Source organism: Lissotriton helveticus, chromosome 3_1, assembly GCF_964261635.1.
Source record: "Lissotriton helveticus chromosome 3_1, aLisHel1.1, whole genome shotgun sequence".
NCBI lineage: Eukaryota > Metazoa > Chordata > Amphibia > Caudata > Salamandridae > Lissotriton > Lissotriton helveticus.
Window position 1 is genome coordinate 796,295,253 of NC_136061.1, and position 24,937 is coordinate 796,320,189.

General features: G+C 46.7%; 1 protein-coding gene across 7 annotated transcripts in view; it reads right to left on the bottom strand.

Annotated features, from left to right (window-relative positions):
• PLEKHA7 (pleckstrin homology domain containing A7) overlaps positions 1-24,937 on the bottom strand; it is a 988,577-nt gene that overhangs the window by 74,408 nt on the left and 889,232 nt on the right. For all 7 annotated transcript variants that reach the window (XM_078681034.1, XM_078681032.1, XM_078681039.1 and 4 more), the window contains one exon: positions 18,348-18,497. In XM_078681034.1, coding sequence (XP_078537160.1) covers positions 18,348-18,497 — 150 coding nt within the window. The remainder of the gene's footprint in view (positions 1-18,347; positions 18,498-24,937) is intronic.

Genomic DNA, 24,937 nt, shown 5'->3' on the forward strand with positions numbered 1-24,937 from the left:
GATCTTCTCGGACCTTCCTGTTCTTGTCCTTGTGCACTTTCTTCTGGATCTGAGTCTTCGGATATAGGAGCAAGAGTTTCCTCTCGAGCTGGCTTCAAGCTTGGCCTCCTTTTTCTTTCAGGCCAGGTAGCTGCTCCACGCCTTGTTCTCCTATTTCTTGTCCGTTCACTCAGTTCTTGATCACTCTGGACTTGTTCTGTCTCTGAGTTAGTTTCACAACAACTTTCTCCTTCAGTAGCAACTTCAGTTTCACTGCCGTCCTGCCTTTCTTCGTCTTCTGGATCCGTAGCGCTCCCAACTTCTTCAGACACCCCCACAGCTTGACTGATCCCCTCTGGTAGCTCACCGTCCACTACTGAATCTTCCTCTGCGAGAGGAGCTGTTTCTTCTAGGGGTGCTGGAACTCTTTGAGTATGGGAAGCGTGGATCCAATTTGGCAATCCTCCGCACTTCACTGCAGTGTTCGTGGTTAAGATAATCTGGTAAGGCCCCTTCCAGCGCACGTCCAAACAGTTCTTCCGGACGTGCTTCCTCACCAGCACCCAGTCTCCTGGACACAGGTCGTGGCACTGATCTCTTGAAGATGGAACTTCTGCGGCCTGTACCTGAAGAGACACAGAATGAATGGCGTCAGACAACCCCTTGCAGTAATCCAGGATCAGGTCATCTGTAATGTTCAGTAATGCAGTTGTGGGGACAGTTGGAAGTCTCATTGCCCTCCCCATCAACACCTCGTGTGGAGAGAGACCAGTCCTCCTGTCGGGTGTGCTACGCATGCTCATATGGACCAAAGGAAGGGCATCAGGCCAACTTAAGGAAGTTGAGGAACATACTTTAGCAATTCGACATTTCAGTGTCCCATTTATCTGTTCCACGATACCTGAAGCCTCTGGTCGATAGCTACAATGCAATTTCTGATCAATGTTCAATGCAGAACAAAGCATCTTCACAACTTCGCTGTTAAAATGTGTTCCTCTGTCCGATTCCAGAGAGGCAGGCACCCCGAAGCGCGGTATCAACTCTCTAAGCAACAACTTTGCTACTGTGAGGGTATCGCACCTGCGTGTAGGGTATGCTTCAACCCATCTGGAAAATATGCATACTACCACCAGAACATACCTAAGGCGGTTGACTTTTGGCATTTCAATAAAATCCAATTGCATTCTGTTGAAAGGGCCCCCAGACCTCCCAATGTGACTCAGTGTAACTGGTGTTCTTTTCCCTATATTCAACTGCTGACAAGTAACACATCGCTTACACACTGCTTCTGCTGCAATCCTAAATTTTGGGCAATACCAAGTCTGCCTGAACACCCTCAGCATGGCATCTCTTCCCAAATGCACTGGACCATGTATCTGTCGTGCCATTGGACTCGCTAATTCCTCAGGTAACACTGCCCTTCCATCTGCTGAAACCCAAAAGTCCATTTCGCTTCTCACACACCCTGCTGTTTCCCATGCCTGCTTCTCAGATTCGGGTGCATTGTCTTGCATTTGTTTCAAATCTTCCCAAGTATCAACAGTTTCTAACATCATGCTTAGTTCTGTCCTTTCCTGAGCCCCACCTACTTCCACCTCCGTAAAAGAATAATCATGCTCCGCACAATAGCGGGCAACTTCGTCTGCATATCTATTTCCTTGTGACACAAAATCTGTATTTTTCGTATGAGCTACACATTTCACAACCGCGATTGCGGCTGGACCCTGTAATGCTTCTAACAGCAGTCGTACAAATTCTCCTTTTCTGATTGGCGAACCAGAGGAGGTCATGTAACCCCTCTGAGACCACAATTGCCCGAAATCATGAACTACACCGAAACCATATTGGCTATCAGTATAGATGGTGACTCTAATGTTATTACCTGCTGTACAGGCACGTGTCAATGCAATGATTTCTGCTACCTGAGTGGAGTGTACTCCTTCCAGGCAAGCGGCTTCCACAACTCCAGTAATGGTGCAAACAGCATAAGCTGCTCTCAACCGACCAGTATCGTCTCTTAAACAGGAGCCATCAACAAAGAAAATGTTATCGGGATCAGTCAGTGGCTCATCCACAATATCTGGTCTGGGCTTCGTGCATAGTTCAGTCACATCAAGGCAATCGTGATCTTCACAGTCTTCGCTTTCTATGTCATTAGGAAGTGGCATCAGAGTAGCAGGATTCAAGACAGAGCACCTCTTAAGGGTCACGTTCTCTGCAGCAAGAATAACTTGCTCATAGCGCGTGAGCCTACTGTTAGTCAAGTGCTGGGTCTTGGTCCTGGTCATTAACAGTTCCACAGAATGAGGTACATACACCACTAACTGGTGTCCCATCACAATGCTTTCACAACGCTCAATGCTGACACCTGTTGCAGCAACGGATTTGAGACATCCGGGCAACGCTGCGGCTACTGGATCTAAGGTAGCCGAAAAGTATGCAACTGGTCCACGAGCATTTCCATGGACTTGCACTAAAACTGACAAAGCACAGCCCTCCCTTTCGCAGCAATAGAGGGAAAATGGCTTCTCATAATCCGGCATCCCCAGAGCCGGAGCACGACACAAGTCATCTCTCAGCTGTAGGAACGCCATCAAGCACTCATTGTCCCATGGTACCGGATCACTCACCTCCTTGTGCGTCAGTTTCTGTAAGGGTTTTGCTTTCAGTGAAAAGTTAGCTATCCACTGTCGGCAATAACCAACCATTCCTAGAAACATCCTGACTTCTCTCTGTGTTGTAGGCGAGTTCATCTTCATGATTGCCTCTATTCTATCTGGTGACACCTTGCGCTTTCCTTTTTCTATTCGGTGACCCAAGTACTGTACTTCTGTCAGACAGTACTGCAATTTGCTCGGGGATACCTTGTGTCCATTTTCAGCTAAATGGTTCAGCAAGGCGATGGTGTCTTTCTTGCAAGCTTCTTCTGTTCCTGACGCAACAAGTAGGTCGTCTATGTACTGAAAGAACCGAGTTCTGGGGCAGTACTAGACTTTCAAGGTTCTTTTTCAACAGCTGGTTGAAGATTGAAGGGCTATCTGTGAACCCTTGTGGGATTCTACACCATGTTAAGACGCGACTCTCCATTTTAAACGCAAAAAGATACTGGCTATCTTCGTCTAATGGGATTGAAAAGAAAGCCTGACAAAGATCTATCACTGTGAACCACTCAGCTTGGAATGGTATCTGAAACAATATCACTGATGGATTCGGTACCACTGGACAACATGAAACAACAATGTTATTAATTTTCCGAAGGTCCTGTACTATTCTAAATTTCCCACTAGGTTTCTGCAAACCCATAATCGGGGAGTTGCATGGGCTTCCCACGATTTCCTTCAGTATTCCCTGTTTAATCATAGAGTCGATCACGGGTTTTATTCCTGCAATCGTCTCCTGGGACAGCTTGTATTGTGGCGTTCTTGGATAATCAACATTTGGTTTCACTATGATCTTCACTGGCTCTACCCCTTTGACCAATCCTATCTCTTCTCCTGTAAAATCCCATACTTCTGATGATACTGCCTCGCGTAAGTCCCAAGGAAGGTCCTCCACAGTCAGAGTAGGATACAGTTCTATGCATGTTCTTGAATTCACAATTTTGAAGGTAGCGTCATCATCTGTCGTCTCTACCTCTACTCCCTGAGGTGTGCAGTATATGGTACAGTTCAGCTTGCACAATAAGTCCCTTCCTAACAGACACACAGGACTTGAATCACATATTACAAACTGATGTTCATTCATGTAGTTTCCGATTTTCACTGACACTGGTTCCGTCAAAGGGCTAGTCATTCTCTTGTTTGCGACTCCTACCACCTGAATTGTTTCCCCCGACATTGGTAGATCCGGAACCACTGCTGATCTCAAAGTTGATCGCGTAGCTCCAGTATCCACCAAGAACGTTGTGGGACACCCTGCCACTTCAGCCTCAACAAATGGTCCTCTTTGATCCACCTCCAGAACTGCCCCGAGGGTACAGTCCTCTTCTTTGCTTACACGTTGTCCCGTCAAGGGATCAACGTAGTAACACCTTTCCTCATCTATGAAAAGAGGCATTTGTCTAAAGACCTTTCCCCCTGTCGAAATCTTTGGTGGCTGCGGAAACTGAGCTCGTGGAGCCGAAGTCCCCCCTTTGGCCACCTTGATTCTCGGCACTGGCACCCCTTGGACTGGAACCTCTGGAACCTCCTCCTCTACCTCTAGTTCTCCGTTTTCAGGGTTATAGGGACACTCGCGTCTCCAATGTCCCACCTGATGACACTGGTGGCACTTTGTCGTTTTCTTCAACGCAGCAAGGTCTATTCTAGGTCTCGGGTTTTCCTCGCTGTCCCTATTCTGTCCGTTTGGTTTTCGTCCCATTGTCCCTGTTCCCAGTTAGCGCTGTCCACCCTTTCCAGCTGACTGCATCTGCACTACCATCAGCTTCTCTTTTAGCTTCTTTGCTTTGGAATCTATTTCGTCACTGCAGTATCTTGCATACCTCAAAATCTCATCTAATGGTCTGTTTTGCCAACAAATTAAATGTTGCTGAATCATCAAACAAATATCAGGTCTCAACCCCAAAACGAACTTTGACACAAACTGCCCTATATCCTTGGGGTCCATTACATCGAGTCCACTGTATTGTTTGAATGTTTTCAGCAATCTCTCATAAAACTCGTGAACTGTCTCCTTGGGTTCCTGTTTTGTTCGGTCTATTTTTACCCAATCTATGTCTTGTGGTGGGACCTTTTCCTTCAGCCAAGTTATTACTCTTTCATACTTTAGCATTACCGTGTCTGACGGTCCATTAGTCTGAGCATTCCTTTCTGGCTCTGCAGTTGGCCATTCGACACTAGTTTTGCATGCTCTCCACAAATCTCCTGGTACCACAATATCAAACAAGGTGTTCAAACCAATCCACAGTACCTTTGAGATTTTCACAAATCTTTCTACCTGCTTGTACCACTCAACGGGATTGTCCCTTAACTTCGGAAATGAGTTGGTAAATGCAGCCAAATCTCCCCTACTCCAGGGCACATGTACATAGTTCCCATTCGATATTTCTCTCAAAGGAAATGCTTCCATCTGCATTACCCTTCCTTCCGGAGACGTCACACTCGTACTCCGTCTGACAGTACCCCTTTTGGACCACCTCTCTTCCCATTTGTCCAGATCTCTCCACGCTCGTATTCCTGTTATCAGCTCCCTTATGTGTGTTTTTAATCCTGTAGTTCTCTTTTCGTCTAAGTCTTGGTCTGAATACTGCAACCTATGGTTACTCTGTAAGGTCTTTGTTCTGGACAAGTCTACCACATACTTCTCTGCCAGTTCAGACAGTTTCTCATGTATTGCTCTTGCCTTTCGGGTAATATCCTTTGCTATAAACAGTAACTCATCTTGTTCGTACAAGTCAATCCTTTCTAAGGGCAACGTCCCATCTATTATCTCGTTCAGATCATTTTTTAAACCAGTGACATCGAGTCTTTTGGCCTTTACCGCAGCTTTCAGTATGCTAGCTCTAGGGGGTCCATTCACATCTCTCCCATCCCAGCTCCGAGTCCTACGTCTAGGCTCAGGCGAGTTACGGGGGGGTCCTCCCATGCTCCCATCTCTCCAGGTCCCATGCAGTGCCATCCTCTCTGGGTGTATGGTGAAACACTTTCCCATTTCTCATAATCCCACAAGTCCCATCCTGCATGGTTTCCCTAGATGCATGGTAAGACATTCCATTACTCCCCCTTTCCTCACAATTTGTCTGTGATCTCTGATCCCCCGATGTATGGCGAGATCTCTCACCGTTCCCTGAGTTCCCATAATTCCAGTGCTGTACATTTTCCTCAGGTGCGTGATGAGTGCACCTAAACCTCTCTGTACTCTCTTGTCCTTTGATCCCCCTCACTTTGCATGAGACGAGACATCTCTCCACATCCTGTACTTCTACCATTTAGCTCCTGCTGATCCCTACTATCAATAGGACGTATAGCTCCCCTATTCTCTTGACTCTGCCCTTCACGCTCCTGACTGCTTGCGCTAGCCCCGCAGTGAGACAATGTTTCGTTGCCTCGGCTTCCCCATTCTGCTTCTGCTCTTGGCCTGCTGCGCTGTGCTTCAGTCGATGCTTCCCATTCTCTCAAGTCGGCCCTCAGCTCCTTAAAGGATTTCGACCGTGGTCCCCTCAGGTCCATCGGTCCTCTTTGACCCCCCTGTTCTGCTGCGAGACCCACTGCTGAATCCAATGGGGTGCTCCACGTCGCTGGTCCTGGCAATTGCCTCCAGGCATTTGTCATGTTATTTCTCCTTTCCATTTCAGCTCTCTCTCTATCTAACCTCATCTGTTCTTCTTCTCTGTCTCTCTCGGGGTTGTAAATCGATACTATAGGACCTATGGTAACGGGTACTTGTAGAGCATCTGGCAAACCGTAAGACTCAACCCTCTCTGTTTCTGGCACCTTCTGCACCACAAACCTTCCGACTACACTCTGTACTGTACTATGTTGAGGTGTCTCCTCACCTTTTACAGGTGTCCACTCTGATATAGGGAGTGGTACATACCCCTCTATGGCAGCCCCATCATCCCTTGCGAGTCCCCTACTTTCTATTCCCCCAACGTTCGGAGGCGGTCTATCTATCAGCAATCTATTTATCAAGTTGTCCTCCGACTCGCTCTCCTCATCCTCTTCCATGAGCCTCTGTTCTCCTGTTACTTCTCTCACTGGGTACAACTTATCCACCTCAATAGCCTGTACCCTCCATCTCTTGGCGTCCGCATCCCATTGGGCATCTCGCACTGCCCTTACTGATCGCTTCAACCTTTCCTGGCGCCTGTTCAGATTTCTGTCGTGTGCCGCCCTAATCCACGCATTAAGGGCCTCAAACTGTGTTGGTCTAGGTGGAGGATTCAATGAGTACATAATTGATTTCAGCCGATGTAACGCCTCTAACCTGAACGTTCCATACTTAGGAAAACGTCAGTTCCTCATTCCCTTCCGAAATCTTACTCCATTCACTAATCCATAGTATCGTATGCAAGCCAACATTCGCTGCCATATAGTAAGCTGGTGTACCCTCTGGCGGTGCCTCTTCCCCGTAATAAGAGTTCCTTCTTTTTCTCTTAAAGATCCCTCTCAAACATTTAAAACACTTCATGTTCAAAACCTACAGAATTTCTATTTTCTCCGCGTTCGTTTACTTCCCGATGACAATCCACCAATCTCAGCACGGTTCTCGCTAACTACCCTATCACAACGCGGCTTTTCACTGACGTCACACCAACCGCCCTATCACAGCACGGCTTCTCATTAACCGGCCTATCTCAGCGCGGCTCTAGTCGACGTCACTCGTCCCCCTTTGCAGCAGTTCCCCTCCTTTCTCAGCTCGTCTCCGCGGTCATGCATGCGTCCCATTCATACTCTGAAAAATGATTACTTCCGTCCAAGCGATCACTTTTCTCGACTGTACATCCACAGTCTAACTGTAATTGTCACCTTAACTGACGGAATGTCTTTCCGTTTACGTCCAGACAATCGCCTTCTCTGATAGGTTACTTACACACAGTAACTTTCGACCAGCGTCCGTTACTCACACACTCACTCTTGCGTTCCCCCTATCTCGGTCCTGCGGCGGTCAATGGTACCTCATGACCCCCTTACTCTGGTCGACAATTACTCTGGATGTTCGATACACCCGAACCACTTAAGCTCTACCCCGAACTTAAGATTTTACCAGGTTGCGCGCGCTCACAACCTTCTCACAATCACACTACAGGCATTCAACTCCGCATGACATTACAATACAAATACAACACAAAACACCGCAATCTATCCACGCATGACCCTTGTTATACTCACTCTCGTCCGATACTGCTGCTTTTCTCTCTCCGTCAGCGCCTTCTTCGGCAGGCCACCTCTCGAACTCTAGGGACCTCGGGGTAAACTAACCTAGCCTAGATTACCTTCCTCAAGAAGATAACCATCCTCACTCTGCTACCAACTGCTGACGCGGGATTTCTGGTCTATTGTTGTTAATCCAGATCCCAACTCAGGTCGACTAAATCGTTGGTACCTGTCATTGAGTAAAAGGCAATCCACTACTAGGTTAATCAAGAAAGAACTTATGCCACTCTAAAGAAACACTTACCACTGGAAAAGGTTTAAAAGTTTATTATAAAGCCAAAGCTATCTGGAGATACAAGCATCTCAGAATGAGATTCAAAAGATATACAGGAATCAATACAAACAAGAATTCTCTGAATGCTCTTAGTCGGCAGAAGGATATCACTAAAACAAATTCAAAAAGCATTAAAGTTGCCAATATGGACACAAGCTGTAGCTTATGCGTCATTTACAGAAAGGAAAAGTTCAGGTTAGACTGTCCCTACACTAAACTAAGTGACATCCCTACTTAGCAAGATCTTTACCTAAAAAGGTGTCAGCCGTGGTGACTTCCAAAGAAGATCACACACTTCCCTTAGTCTTTGTCTCAAAGTCGAAGTCTTGCAGTTCCCTATCTGCCTACCCATCCGCTCTCTTAGGTTCCTCAGATCATCTGCTCTAACTCCACCCCGGGGTGCTGTCCCTAATACAAAATCACATTTACAATAGGAACGCCCCTGGATACGCCTCTCACGTGGTGTAGTTTCTGGCGGCAACTTCCATGCTGGTACTCCTCGGGACCCTTCGTTAAAGTTGACCTTGCTTCCCAGGCTTCTCTCCGGCAAGACGGTACCCCCTAAAATTCCTGAAGACTCCTACAGGCCTGTGCCAGGCGTCTCTTGAACAAAAGTCTATTCATCATTTTCTGATTAAGCCCCCTCGCACCTGCAAAAGACACTTTTTCTCTGTAGGCCCCAAATTCCGGCCTCCACCATATCTTGAGGTCGTAAAACATTTGAAACAGGCTTTACATTCGTGCTCGGTGCGACCTCTCCTTAACGAGCACATGCAGATCAAAGAAGCAACTTTATCTATTCAGGCCTGCTAAAATTACATGAAACGGGCCTCTGCAATATGCACATTTAATTTCTTTGTTTAAACAGTATTCTAACTAACACACATTACTATAATGTAACATCTATTTAAAACATATTTCAATTCTATGATTAATAATACTTTGCAGTAAAATGACATTAGAATCCAAGTTACTTAAAAGTGTAGCAGCATCTTTCGTTTCTTGTGAAATGCCATGTGGCCTACACATTTCCATGGTTTGCAGAGTTACATTTCTTTTTCACTTAGCCACATAACGTGAGACTCCAACATCATTCTAACATTTCTACAAACCTCTAGATTAGTTTTTCACACTGATATATGCATCCCTATTCTAAATAAACACTCGTGTATATATTTTCTCTCTATAAGTTTGACACTCTGGTATGTTCTATACTAAACTAATATAACGTGCTTGTAAATATGGTGCACTTCTACATTTTTCAGATTTGTGCTCTCTCATCTGCTCATCTGTAAATTACACAAAGAGCACCGCCATGTGGCAGCGGTCATAAGTGCAGGTTCTGGCAATTAAGTGCTGGTGGTGGCAATTAAGTGCTGGGGCCGAGCACCAGAATCCACTGGTTCAAATTAAGCACTGCCCTGATGTCTATGTCCTTTTGTAAGTGGATCACAGAGCCACTGACATCATCTTGTCTAGATTACAGAACTGCCATTTGTCTAAGCCCACCCAAGTCCTTAAACTATAGCATGACCCCACAAATACTTGTAGCCAATATTGTAAGACGAGTGACCCGATGGGACCAGCCGCAAAATGTGTTATTTGTTATATGTAATGTCATATATTGTAATGTGAAAATACGAATAAAAATATATATTTAAAAAAAAAAAAGAAAGTTTGCAAAACTTGGGTGCTCACCTTATTCATGGCCTATCAAGTAGGGTTTATATATCTGGGCACTTTTAGAGCCTTCACTGGCTTCCAGAATATACATACATTTTATTTCAGGCTCTATGTAGGTGCAATGAGACCCTCCTAGGCCTGGTACCAGTCTTTCTGCACTCTCGCAACTGCTTCCATACTAGCCTCGGAGCACTTGGGTTAAACTTCCTGACCTTTGTGTGTCAGAGCAGTAAGTAGATCCTCTTCAGATTTGATTTGCAGCTAAATACTGGAAACATTTCCCGTATCAACACAGAGCAGTCCTCAATTATCTACTCAACTCCTCTATGGCACCGTCTTATGTTATGTTAGCGGAGCTTGTATAGCGCATGGCTACCCCAGCAACTGGGGGCACCAGCGCTAGTGGACAGGCAGCAATGGGGGGAGGTGAAAGGCTACATGGAAGGACAGCCAGAAGATGCCTATAATGAAGAGCGCCACGGGGCAAGGCGCAGAGAGCAGGCGCCCAGGCTAGATGGAGGAGAATAGCCAGGTTTTAATCTTTTCCTGAAAGCCCAGTGATTTGGAGTGCGCCGAGCCGAGATTGGGATAGAGTTCCAAAGGGCAGGGGCCAGGGACCTAAATGAGTGCGCCTCCCCCGCTCTGCTCCTTCGCACCCTGGGAGTACAGGCCAGGTGCAAGTCTGCGGACCGCAGTGCTCACGTCGGCTCATAGAGTAAGCAAAGCCCCTGCAGAATCTGGGGGCCTTGACCGTACAGAATCTTATGGATGGTGCAAAGAGTTTTGAAGTGAATTCTCTGTTCGATGGAAGCCAATGTAGGCGGTGCAGGAGATGGGAGGTGTGACAATGCTTAGGGTTGGCGAAGAGAGTGCGGGCAGCTGCATTCTGTGTCCGTTGTAGTCTCTTCGTGACAGTTTTATTGGCACCCAGTAGAAGTCCGTTACAGTAATCAAGGCAAGACAAGACCACTGATTGAATGATCACTTGATGGATGGGTGCAGCAAAGAACCCTGAGATGGGTTTCAACCCACGTAAGTGGCCGAAACAAGTACCTGCCACTTTTTTGGCATGCAGTTCGAAGGAGAGGAATTTGTCCATCAGGACCACTAAGTTCTTGACTGTACTTTTCGGCTGGGGAGGTGGGCCCAGTGCAGCGGGCCACCACTGATAGTCCCATTCGTGAGAGTCCCTTCCAACCAGAAGCACCTCCATTTTAGAGGAATTGAGTTGGATGTAGTTTTCCGCCATCCAATCTGAGATTGCCAAGACATCCTCCTGGAATTTCAATTGGTCAAAAGCGAGGTTGTTAGAGAAGGTAAATAGCAGCAGCGTGTCATCCGCATAGGATATCATATTGATCTCCCGGGCTTTGGCCAGGAGGGCCAAAGGGCGGGCGTACACGTTAAAGAGTGTAGGGCTCAAAGCTGAGCCTTGAGGGACGCCGCAGCAGAGGTGGTAGGTACTAGATTGGTAGGGAGGGGCGTGGATTTGGAAAGAGCGATCAGATAGAAAAGATGCAAACCAGGCCCAGGCCGCGCCGCTGACCCCGATCTCCCTGAGTCATTGGAGCAGAATCTCATGGGAGACCTTGTCGAAAGCCGCACTCAGATCGAGCAGCACCAGTACTGTGGTATTACCCTCATCCAGTGCTGCCCTCAACTGCTCTGTGCCTGCCAGCAAGGCAGATTTTGTGCTATGTTTAGGCCGGAACACGTTTTGTGACCTGTCCTGAATTTCATTTTCTTCCAGATATTTGGTTAGGATGGTGTTAACATGGGATTCCATGACCTTAATCAAGTAAGGGAGCAAGGAGATAGGCCGGAAATTCTCTGGGGCAGATGCATCCAGTGAAGGCTTTTTCAGTATTGGAACAACCTTGGCGTGTTTCCAAGATTTAGGAAGTGCTGCTGACTGAAGTGATTTATTGATCAGTTCCCTACCCTCTGTCAAGATACAGTCTTGGAACTTCCTGAAGGTATTGGGTTTTACAGAGTGGTCAGGAGAACCTGATTTCACCTTATTTGACAGAGTTTCCATGTCTTTAAAATGAGAAAGTCTTAGCCGAGGAGCCGGTCCCAGAAGGGAATACTAGCACTAGGATCATCATCATCATGCTACAAATGAGTTGTAATCAATTGCAGGCTTCATTCAAAACATGTTGCTAGGAAGAGTTTGGTGACTAGACATCTGCATATAAACTGTCAAAACAAGACTAATGCTTGCAACATTCATGTGGAAAGAGTAAAGTGTAGCGTCAGTCAAGCACATAACTCGTTCTCAGTGCTGTGAGAATTGCTTGATTGGATGCGCAGTTCAAGGACCAGCAATGCTGCTCTAGCTCTGGGGGAACAAACACTCATCCTTCCTGCATACAACGTATGTGGACAGAGAGATTTGTATTAATGAACAAAAGGAGAAGCAGTAGGAGTTACTAGATAGCTATTTTATGAAGGCTATGGGTCTGCTTCACAAATGTCAGAAAAGCATTCCCATAAGTGTACGCCCATGTTTGAACTACATTTGTGGGGATAGTTTTGGGAAGAACATTATGAGTACTTCTGGGAATCTGCAACAGACCTGCAGAACATGTGTGCGTGTTAGGAGTTAACATTAGCAGAAGTTTAACTGTGCATTAAAAGTTTGGAGGGCCTTCTAGCTAGGACACTCTAACAACACGCATAATGGGAGCAATCAAGGTTGTTGAGCTGCAACAGTCTGACAAACAATACTAAAGGGCTGTTAGGAGTTACAGGGAACGTTTATGATTGTCTGTAATTCGTGCAATGAAATTAAGTAATGAGGGGGTGTTTATGTAAATCCATGGAGTTAAGAGGACATGCTTCACAACAAAACAAAAAAAAGTCCAAGTCTTGAGGCACATGCTTTTTACACGAACCTTGGCATTTTTGATGCAGGATTACACGAGTGGGAGGAAATGCGTGGTTATTTGGAGTTTTTCTGTTGCAAAAAAAAACTATAGATTATATTTAGGCATGAACAACATAAACAGAACGTGTTGTCTTTTATTCCTCCCACACATAACACATGGTGTATGTGGAAGGGGGCTGCATCTGCTAACTGTATTTCTTCCTGCAAGAAGCATTGAACTCATTTCAGGAAGCCTTCCAACTCCATAAGACAAGTGGGCTGGGAGGGGCTTTGGTCTCCTTGTTTTAGTGCATGTTTAACACAACACCCCACTTCACGGTGACGAGCTGGGGGTATTTTAGACCCTGTCTAGTATGCATGCACAGCTGGAGAAAAGGACAAGTAGAATGATTTCCTGTTTGGTATGGAAATCGGAAATCGTTTTCAGAAAAAAGACTGATGGAAGCCTAGGACCCTGCCTATGACATGTACTGCTCTGAAATGGGAAGGCCTGTTGTTGGCATAAATGACAGCTGCTAGAACAGGAAGTTCAAGCGACATTCCCTGCTACATCCCTGCCTCACGACAACTACATCCGAAAGAGGGAGTGCGACATTTGAATGCACATGTCATGCAATTCGAGTAGATGATTAGGATGGGAAATGAGGCAATGAAAGATGAGATGCCTTGAACAGGGAAAGCCAAACATCAGGGGGGCGCTGCATGTGTTTCAATGTAGTTGACATGATCATCAACAATGCTGCAAAGCGAATTATCATGCAATCTCTCTGGGTGCATAGTACCAGAATCGAACATGCACTTTTCATTTATTTATAAACAGGGAGCTGTATTTAATACTGCTCTCTTCTTTATGGGAACTCGCAATTGAAATAATTTGCATTTTTCACATCGAACTGCACAGAGCCATTATCATTTTTCCTTCAAACCTTCCTCTCGCCTTGTCTCTGAACGTGGAAGGGGGTTGTTGGAGGGTGAGAGAGAAGAGACCGATTATCTTCCAACAAAAAGGAATGAATTTAGATTTTTTTCAAAATGTATAAGGTGAGTCAAAACTATTTATTGCGCAGCTTTAAACTGTTGTTGGTCCGTGAGCAGCGAAGACATGGCACTTAATATTTCAGGTAACGATACTTAATACCATATTTCAAATTCTGTTTATTGCAGGAACCTGGCGTAATGATTTTTCCCAATACACTATGATTCCACCAAAATACAAAATAATCCCTGCTGAAAGAACTCTAAAAAAAAAAAAAAAGGTGTTGGTGTTATCCTCCATCAACAACTCCCCATCAAGAGTGCTAATACACATATTGAAAAGGATGCATGTAACTGGCTGCACTGGGAAGCATCTGGCAAATATATAATAAAATGAATTATGATTTATTAGACACCAGGCTACGATGCTTCTTTCCACTTCCCTGATAGAAAAGCTAGTCAAATAACTAAATAATGATCGAGCAGTTTGTGTCTGGGTGAATCTAACATCTAACTCACTACCCGCTTGCTTTTACTAGCAATTGACCTTAAAGTCACACAAAGATAACACAGTTTTCTCAAACTGTACTTATTCATCAGAAATACACAGCCTCTGTTTGCCAAATTGCACCGTTGTATGACAGATATTGCCAACTTTAATTGTAAACGAACTCTTACCAATTTCCCAAAAACTGAAACAAAGGTTTTGGATTATCTTGCTCTGCTTAGTACCAGTAGAGATGAGACCCATAGAAATAGTGATTTTACTTCAGAATTAAAGAAAATGGAAAGCAAGGTACAGCACTGGAGCGAAAATGGAGAATGAGCGTTTGCCCATGGTTGAGGACATCTTATAACTCACAATAGGTTTGATAATGACTAAGTACCATTGGTACCTTTGGGAAAAGATTGGTAGCTTTGTGTTTCAAAGATACTTTAGTTCTCCAGACCATAGCCAGGTTATGTATATGCCCCTCAAGCTCTGGTATATGTGCAATATAAATCTCTACCCCTTGTGATCTGCATTATGAAACAAACTAACAGTGAAGTTAAGACACCCTCCTCATTTTGAGGCTTTCAAAACCAGTATGAAGGAATTTTGTTTTTAGCAATCCATATGCTTCCTCCACGGTGGCGGTGAGGTGGTTCATCTGGAAGTCAAGTGCTTAGAGACAGCTCTAGTTGTATGGGGTGCTATATACATGTTTTGGTCATTCCTGTGCATACGTGCTAAGGATTAGAGCCCGTTCAAGCAGTTAACACTTTTCACATGAGACTCCTGATTACATCAGGTTGAAACCCGTAGGAGTGGGGTGAACATTTCAGATATACCCTACTGCATCTGGTGTTCGTAATTTGACCGCCGCTGTAGGTGCTTAGCCAGTAGTGAGGACTCTGGGTGAAGTTTAAAGTATGGTACAGACTCTTCAGTCTTTAAATCTGTAAAGGTTCACTAGAAGATATACGATTGTTTTTAATATTAAGAAAATCAGTGGCCCTGTGAATAGTGACTGCACCTTGGTTTAGACGTCCAGTCCAGGCCCCACTTTCTGAGGAAGCGGGTCTCCAGGGCAGTCGTATCTGCGAGTGCAGGTGAAGCTGAATCAGCCTCTACACCCAAGGACTATTATGAACATGCGGGATAAAATATACCAGATTTGTACTGTCTATCCATGGTACTAATGGAGCAGAGAAAGGGTAAAAATAAAATCTGAGGAAATTGCAGTTAAGGAGTAGAGTTTTAGAGCAGAATATAAGCAACCCTCTAGTGAAAGTTTTTAAGGTTGGTATAAATGATCTAGTTTGGGTACTACGAAGGAGAATCTGGGATGATTACAAAGACCTTTCCCTGAAATTCTAGAACCATCATTGAGTCAATGGAAATGTCATATTTACGAACAACCAGTACAATGTGAGCATGGCTGAACTCTGGGAGCTTGAGTTGTAAGGTAGTTGTAGAAGGATTGCGATTATCATACACACAGATGGGCTTACTGCCAAAATAGGCTAAAGAGAAGTATTTTTGCTCTACAAGTTTATAACTTTGCAGTCTTCCCCCATTTTATCCTTTAAGTGTATATACATTTAGGGTCTGGTGTACACAAAGGCAAGAAAACTGAATATCAAATGTTTGTGAACTTCCTTTCAATTTGGGAAACAATCTATGTACTAAAAGGTTGCATTGCAAAATTAAAATTTGCATATGGATTCAAAACAACCTCCCCAGTGCATATAACTTAGACAGGTTGCTATTTGTAACTCCTTGCGATTGGTTACTAACACAGGGATGTGACCTCCAAGGACAGCAGACCTCCACGTCTGCATTCTCATTTCAAAATGGAAGCCTTGTTTATATAGTAACCTGCAGCCCTTAAATGACCAGGTTGTGTTTGCCTTTACAAGAAAAAAAAAAGATTTTTATTTTGGAAAACATTGGGGGGAGGGAGGAATGCAGTCGTCCCCTGGACAACTGTCAGCTCGACCCGGGATGATTCGCAAAGGGGAAGCTGTTCTGAAAGGACAGCCTCCTCTTCAGACACCACCTTAACTCGGGTGTCAGTATCTGATCACCAGTTTTGCCACTGTAATAGTGCTCGCAAACAATGGGTACATGACATTGCAACCTTGAGCTAGGAAAATATTCCCATTTCAAGACACCTCCTGCACAATTGTGATTAGGAATGGATTGCAGTTTACCTTACCCTTCGCCCCTTTTACTTATCTGTTTTACCAATGCTTTTGATTTTGAGATTCTTTACTTTCAGGATTTTTGGGCAAAATGTTTTCTTTCCTTTTTATTTAAAGGAAATAATCATATATCATTGGAAGGCAGTACTAAATATGAAGCAAGATCTTGAATGAAGCATAATCAAGGTATTGCAATCGCGACCCTTGATAAGATAATAGAAATCAGACTGATAGTCTGCGCAAATATCCCAAAACTTGATTGGTTAAGACTTTCACTGGATTCATCCAAAGCCTTGTACTGGAAACCATCTGAAGTGTGCCTGGACTGAATAGGTTTCAGATCCAGTGTTACAACCCCTTAGGAACTGTGTGTCCACACTGATTAATACAGACAGAACAAAAAAGAAGGGTCTCTCTTCCGACTGGCACTACCAGCCTTTGCTCCACCTAGTCCTTCTCATCTTCAATGCGTCTCAGTCACTTGCTGACACACATTTGTTCTAAATCTATATCAGGAATATCCCAAACAAACGTTTTGCCTCTTATTTCAACTGCATTATATGTTGTTCATGGTTACGTTACTTGAACTGTGAACTTTAAAAGATGGCATTTACAAGATATTTATCACATTATTAGACTGTCCTGTACATTTACTTTCTAATAAAAGCTACTGAATGTAATTTTGCATAGTCTCAATTTTACCACTATGGTCCTGATTTAATCCAGAGACAAACGAGTAATGGAGAAGACATACATTGTATGGCCTCCCCTCCCTATCCCAAATGAGACATGGCCTGGAACAACATTGCAATGTAAAAACAGTTGGTAATGAGTATCACCACCAATTATTGCTAAATCATAGCTATGAATTACCAGGTTTACAATCTCGTGCAACCGACAGTCTTTCCAGAGAAGCCAAGCATAACATATCGAATTACAGATATGTAAAAGTAAATAGCGGGGATGTTTTTCACCGAGCGGTTCAAAGTGACATCAAATAGAAAACAAGAGCGAAGCTGGAGTTGTCAGTGAGAACACTGAGGCGAAAACGACCCACATTATTAATTTCTTACACATCTTTGATTTTGTTTTGTTTGGCCCCCCAGATAATCTGCTCATGCTTCCAACATCTACCCAAGAGTTGAAGAGTAATGGGGAAGAACTACATTACACAGCCTCCCCACCCCTTCCATAGACAAAAATATAAAATACCTGCCTTCCTGCCACCAATGCCCTCAACATTTACTCTTCTTCCCACCCAAATTGAAAACAAAAATACCTAGCCTCCTGCCACTCATTCAACCACCCTCTAGATTTACCGACCTCTTACCCAAATGGAAAAAAATATACACCTGGCCTCCTGCCAACCACCCTATTGCCCTATTTTTATTTTTTTTATTTTTTTATTTTTAAGGTTTTATAGAGCGCGAATTTGACCCGTGAGGGTATCAGAGCACTTTACATAGTCAACGGTAGTTAGAGCGTAGTATATCATAGGACCTGTACATCGAAGAGCTTACAGCAATTGAGGGGTCATAAGGTAGGCAGGAGCATCCTCTATTATTAACCCTCAACTCACGCCACTACACTCTACATTTACCCTCCCCTTCCCACCCAAATATAAAAATAAATATAACTGACCTCCAGCCAATCTGCCCATTCCCTCCCCTTGTCTATCCAAAACCACAATATCCACTCTCACATGAAATCTTAACAGAGGGGTCCTGTCTGACACCAGTGAAAAGATTTCAACTTAATGGTGCCCTTCTGAGGGTGCCCATTCCACTATCAAGTAATGAACGAGAGAGCAGTTCATTTATTCAGGAAATGGGCAATCACTGCTGCAGCTACTTAGAAGTCTCAATACCATTACACTAGCACAACAAGTACTCCCCAGATATGTCCCAGAGAATGCAATCTGTTTTATGATTTTTCGAATTAACCCTAAAATATTTTTAGCTAATAATGAGAAAAAAACACTTACAGTTGACACTTTAGAGATCTCAGCACGGATTTGAACCAGATCCTCTTGCAGTAGCCTCTGCTGGCATGCAATCTTTTCTACATGCAGTGGCTGATCTCTGTACTGCTCCATTTGTCTGTGCAAAACTTCCAAAACAGTCTCAAGCTTATCCTAAAAGAATAAGAAAAAAATGCACATAAAATGTGTTGCTGCGCATTTTGTGTTCTCTTTAAAATGCTTGCTACAATTTTAGTGGCAGTTTGTGCCTTAGGGCGCTGGGGCGTTGCCCCAGTAATAATCTGGCCTCTTGCCCCCTATTACATGTATAATAAAACACTCTTGATTACTCTATATATTGTATTTATTTTATGCGTAGGCAGTCAGCGGCTCTGAAGGAGTGTGGGGAGTCAGTCATAGACTGCCATGTGACATCATAGGGGTGGTGGTAGGTGGCAGCAAACACACAGCAAAAGTGCACGTCAGGTTTGACTGAGCTAAGAATTTCTCTGGCCAGCCCGACATGCGCACTAGCTGCTTGCTCTGGCTGTACATTAAGGGAATCGGGGGTGATCCATGCCGCAGATCCGGTCTCCTAATGAGCATCACGTTCCCCTGCTCAAGCCAATCCTGGCACTGCAAGGGAGCAGCATCTGCACTGTCTGAAAGACGTTGTTTCCTGGTGCAGCTTTGTGCACATAAGAGGCACCACGAGGATGGGAGGCTGAGAGGATCTAGCAAAGGAGTATGGTCAATCACTGTAGGGCGTTTGTGAAGCCATGCAGTGATTGGCCATTTCTGCCATTGCTGGGTTGTTTAGCCAGCCTGTCTGTCCCTCTCCCCTCTCGGAGCAGGGCCGGACTGGCCGTAGCGGGCACCGGGCAATTCCCCGGTGCGCCGCACGGGTGGGGGACGGTTTTGGGCCCCTGGGGGCCGATTTTGTTACAGGGCCTTTTTGCAGCAAAATCGGCTGAAAACCGGCCCTGGCAAGGAGCTCGGCGGCACCCCTAACCCCCGGTGGAGGGTGGAGGATGGGGGGGCAGCCGAGCACTTTGCCAGGGCCGGTTTTGGTTCCCAGTCCGGCCCTGTCTCGGAGAGCCTGAGGGAGACAGACAGACCCACACCTGTCCTTGTGTTGCTGTGGTCACGGTCGGGTCACATTTGTCCAGACTGTAGCAAGCCTTGATGGACATTATCATATCACGAAGATCCCTGGACATCTGGTCTTGCTGGTCACAACAGTAGAGCCAGCCAATTCGAAGCAAGAAGTAGGTGCCTGCGGCAGTGCCACCAAACAATCTATCACCGCCCTATGGGCCCGAGTTTAATAATTGCAATGTGGAGAGGGGAGTGGGGGCGTTGTTGAGGCGGGAGCTTCCCACTGATGGTGGCTCATAGCGGACAACCTATGTGGGACTGAGAGTATCAGATTTTTGCCAATGGGTGTTTTCTTTGGTAAGGCTACTTCTCTTCCCAATATTGCAGAGACGGCCTATTTAATTGACACATTAGGAAATATTATATACGTCTGTTATGACACTTAAAGCGCCATTACATTTGGGGATTGTTACACTTACCGAAGTCCGCCACATTACTATGTGGGGCAATTAACGTCTCTTTATATTTTTGCTCTGTTTTATTTCAGTGTGGGGCCGGAAGTGCCAAGGTTAAGAATGGTTTTGGCTCGTGTAACAGGAATATGACACACATTGTCGAGCAACTGTTTTTACGTTAAGTGGCTGTATACTCGGATGTAAAATTGTTGTTACTTTACTACGTGCCTGCAGAGTATAACATGTAGTGCTCTGCACTTCAGAATCATCAGCATAGAGCAAGATTATGGGCCTGCAGGAATGCATACACGATTCTGGGCAATGCCCATTTCCCCCAGGTAGTGAATGTCTTCATCAAGAGGTAAACGTTTGTAAATAATAAAAATAATGTGTTAGTGAACAGCGCTAAATATTGCACATGTGCGGTATTTATTAGGGCAGTTCGAGCCGAGGAGAGATGTTGGTAGCTGAGGGGCACCGTCACTTCATGCGCCCACCCATTTGCCCGCCCCACCATTCTCCGTAAGTGGCAGCCGTCACAGTACAACATGGCTTAACTCTAAGAACACTCTGCCGCTGGCACCACGACACGAAGGGGAGTATGGGGGGACAGCGCCCTAGTCCCACACATCTGGCGAGCGCAGCCTGCAGCGCGCCCCCCTGTGCCGCCCCCCCCGGCCAACAGCCAATGGGGAGGGCTCTTTGGGGACGGGGGAGGGCGCGTCCAAAGGTATATGACCTGGCCAGCAGCTAGGCTCGGCCATTCTTTCCCGCGCCGTGGCTGCTCTGCGCTGTAATCGTCGTAGGATTTGAGGTATGTTGCATCCGCCTAGTCTCCCCCCGGCCCGATCCCTGGACATGCCCAGGTTGATTGGGCCCTGTGGTGACGACCACGGGGGGGTTGGGGTTTGCAGGTCGCGGGTATGGGCTCGGCGGGTTGTGACAATTAGGCGAGGGTAGAGCGGGGTATGTAGCTATAAGGGGGAACTGCAATGCCGGGGTGATGTGTTCGGGCCTAAAGTTGGGAGGAAACTTGCAACTTGGGCTTCCTGGCAACTGCGTACGGACCCCTGAGGTTTGCGGTGAGAGAAGGAGCAAACACAGCAGCCTTACCCGCACGTCGCCGGCCCAGTGGGTCATTCGGGGGTTCCAAGCTCTCTGAACGACGCGGCTGAAATAGCTCAGTTGGGAGAGCGTGGGCTGGAGATCGAAAGGTCCCTGGTTCGGTCCTGCGTTTCGACAGATTCCTTTAGCCTCTGTCGGCCGCGCGCTTACAAGGCACCTTGGCCGGGCTCGCATCTGTACGCCGCCATTGCCGGCCACGTGGGCTGGAGATCGAAAGGTCCCTGGTTCGGTCCCGCGTTTCGACAGATTCCTTTAGCCTCTGTCGGCCGCGCGCTTACAAGGCACCTTGGCCGGGCTCGCATCTGTACGCCGCCATTGCCGGCCACGAGTCACCCGCCGCCATTGCCGGCCACGAGTCACCCGCCGCCATTGACGGCCACGAGTCACCCGCCGCCATTGACGGCCACGAGTCACCCGCCGCCATTGACGGCCACGGGTTCGAGCGCCACAATTGCCTGCCATGAGAACTTCTCCTCAAATTTAATGGGGTTCTGGCAAAGTCCTACGTGGAAGTCTCGGTGAGGTGCATTTTCGCCGCACTGTTGAATGTGACAATTAATTTACAATAGTTAACACATAGGCTTGAAAGACCGGCGGGTTTCTGATTGTATAGTCAAGCCCAACGGTTAATATTGCACAGAATTCTTGCGTAACGTTGATCGACACAGGTGCAAAACGGTACAAGGAAGCACACAATGTGCACAGGAAGAGGTTTTTATTACGTTTTAAAGACCTGCTTTCCGACTGTAACCTTCGCTTCTAAAAAGTTGGACGTGCCATATTTATTTAATGTCAGTGCCGGGTTTTGAAGCCAGTATGGTTATGTAGCCACAAAATGGCTGTTATTTAATTTAACCCCGCGCGGTTGGCTGCTTGTGCCTTCAGGAGCAGGGCGCGGTATGTTAACAGCAAATACGACATAGACCCCTTAGGCACTAGGTGACACGCTTCCCGCCCAGGGTCACGCTTGCCACCAACAAACGAAGTGCGAGTTAATTACGATTGGGAATTTATCCCCGCCCTGTTGCCTGCTTGTGCTTTCAGGGCATGGCGCGGTAGGTTAACAGCAAATGTAAGGCGAAAATGATGTTGTGAGCGATTGTGGACATATGCGTTCGAAACAGGCCCCTAAGTATTAAACCTGTATTAGGGAACAATTAATTAGTTTAAATGATCTAGAGTAAATTTAAGTAAATTAGTGGTGTGTTGGTTTAGTGTGCTATATGCGAGACAATGAATTAAACTGGAGGGTCAGCGCTGTGCTCGCGAGAACAGCGCCAAAGAAGCAGGGGAAAAAAACTTTGAGTCGGATCGTTACGTCGCCATTGCCGGCCACGAGCCACCCAATGGGGTGTGTCTATAAACTGGTCTCACTTCATTTGGGGCTCTGGGTTTCTGTAAACTGGTAAAGGATGCAGGGAGTTAGACTCGGTGCTTCTCTGAGTCGTCATGGGGCGATTGTGTTTGGGTTCCGGTGAGCTGCGCTCACGGGAAGGGAGTGGGGCTGGGGGCTTCTACTAGGCTGGTCGCGGGTGTGAATGCAGACAAGGGGTTTCCCTCTGGAGGCAGAGAGCGGCTCATTTTCGGTCTGCTCCCCGTTTAACGCCCCCTCTCCCGTTCAACGCCCCCTCTCCCGTTCCTGTCTCATAGCCGCTGCTATTTTGGGGTTTCGACGACTACAGATTAAGGGACGGTAAAACGGGCGCCCTCGCGAGGGCGCGCAGGAGGCAGCAGCGAGCGGGGGCCGCAGTACCACCTGATAGAGGCAGAGTGTGCAGATGAGCCCCACTCCCCCCTGTGCAACAGGGCGAGGTCCCACTACTGGGCGAATTCATTAATTACACAGGGCAGCGAGTTAATTGTTAATACGAGGAGTTATTTACGGAGCATGCTGGTTGGCATGTAATGCAGCAGGGCAGTGAGTTAAGAGATTCCCTCGTGTAGGCTACCACATTGTTAATACGAGGAGTTATTTACGGAGCATGCTGATTGACATGTAATTCAGCAGCATTGAAAGCAGCATGTTATTTTGCGAAGGTATTTAATGAGCATACTGAATGGTATGCGTCTCCCTCAGTCATTCCCGGCACACGTTATTAATGGGCAATGCCCTGCCGCCACACGGGCGGCCACGTGTTTACCCACAGCCATACCGAGTGTGGTTAATTCAGACCCCTGCAGCCACACTGACTCCACGCGCATATTAATAATGAATGCCGCGTTGAGGTACACGGCAGGTGGAAAGGAAGCAACATTGCGGATGTTCGAAGGGCACAAATAAAAGTAAAATAGGTGCTGCCCATTCCAACACAAATTGCAGCACAATTTACAGCCCCCATGAGGCACCTTTTGTAATATGTGGGGCAGCACAAGTCGAGGCACCGGCGTAGGAAGAGATTAATGTCGATGGGCTGGGTGTCTTGTGTGCTGCTAGTGGTTCCCCGGGGGCTGGCCGTTCACGCGTTTATTAATGAGTTAATGCGCCGCAGTTCCGGTCACGCGGGTATAAGTGCCAGCCAGGCAATGTCCTACACTAGTTCAATTTACAGTAACATGGTACAAATTATATGTCATCTTTAAAAGGACATGGTATGCCGGATAATTAAGCGGTGAAAGACGGTGAGACAAGGGTATTGTACAGGACATTTGACGGTTTGTTGTTCTTTCAGATTACACTTGGAACACGTCGTAAGGAATAGCAGCTACCTAGGAGGAAGGCGTAGATCGACAGGTAATTGCTGAGGTCAAGGTCCATGGGGCTAGCTCATGGGACGAGGGGCGGCAGGGTCGTGAACGGCGACCACATTATGACAAGTTCAGGGTGCAGGACGTTTGATGGTTTATTGTTCTTCCAGATTACAAATTCGAACACGTTGCGAGGAATTGCAGCTAACTAGGAGGAGGGCGTAGATCTACAGGTAATTGCGGAGATCAAGGTCCATTGGGCAAGCCCATTGGGCGGGGGTAATAGGGTCGGAAGTACGAGCCACACCATGAATCACGGTGGCATGTAAGGCAGTGGTACGTGGAACACAGGTCTCCCACACGGTGTTATGTAAGGGAGGGCACGATTGAGCAGGTTCTTGACAGGTGTGCTCGCTCGTGACACGGCTAGAGGTTGAGTGATGCAGGATTGTTTCACGGATTGTACGCAGGTTTCTTTACAGGTGTGCTCGCTTGTGACACGGCGTGATGTTGAGTAGCGCTGTGTTGTTTTACAGATTGTGCTCGGGAAGGCGTCAAGGATTGGCAGCGGCTAGGATTGAAAGTAGAACAGGTAATGCACGAAAAGAAACATGGAGACAAGGACAGGTGGCTGTCAGCGGGACGGCCGGTCGCGGCCAGCAGACCACGCTACGAAGGCATGAGGCCGTGGGGGGGATAGCGGAAGCTGTAATAGGTGCCTCACCCCTTGTACTTTCTCATCCGTAGGAACCCGGAAGGGTAGAAGCCTTCACGATGAGCACCCGTGGCGCCGCTTTGCCACAGGATGGGCTGTGGGCTGAATTCCTAGCGGTCGCGCAGTCTAAAGGGCCAGCATGGGCACAAGGTTTCATTGAAGCGCGTAGGATTGAGGAGGCTGGCCGACCTGGGGCCCACGAGGAGGCACCGGGCACCTCGGGAGAGGGAACACGTCGGTCCAATCGCAAGCGGAAGGGAACCCAGAAGGAATTTCCGGCCGTACCGGCACGGAACAGTCAGCCTGCTTTACCACCACCCCCCGCTGCTGTAGCAGCTCGTAACAGTCGGACGGCTTTACCACCACCCCCCGCTGAGGTTTTGCCAGTGGAGATGCCCGTGGTACCCACCGTGGTACACGAGACAGCGGCAGAATTTACGAGCTTGGCCCAAATGGGTAAGACAGTGGATGATATGTTGGGTTTAATGACTATGTTTCAAAGACGTCTAGACGCCATGGCAGCAGCACAAGGGTTG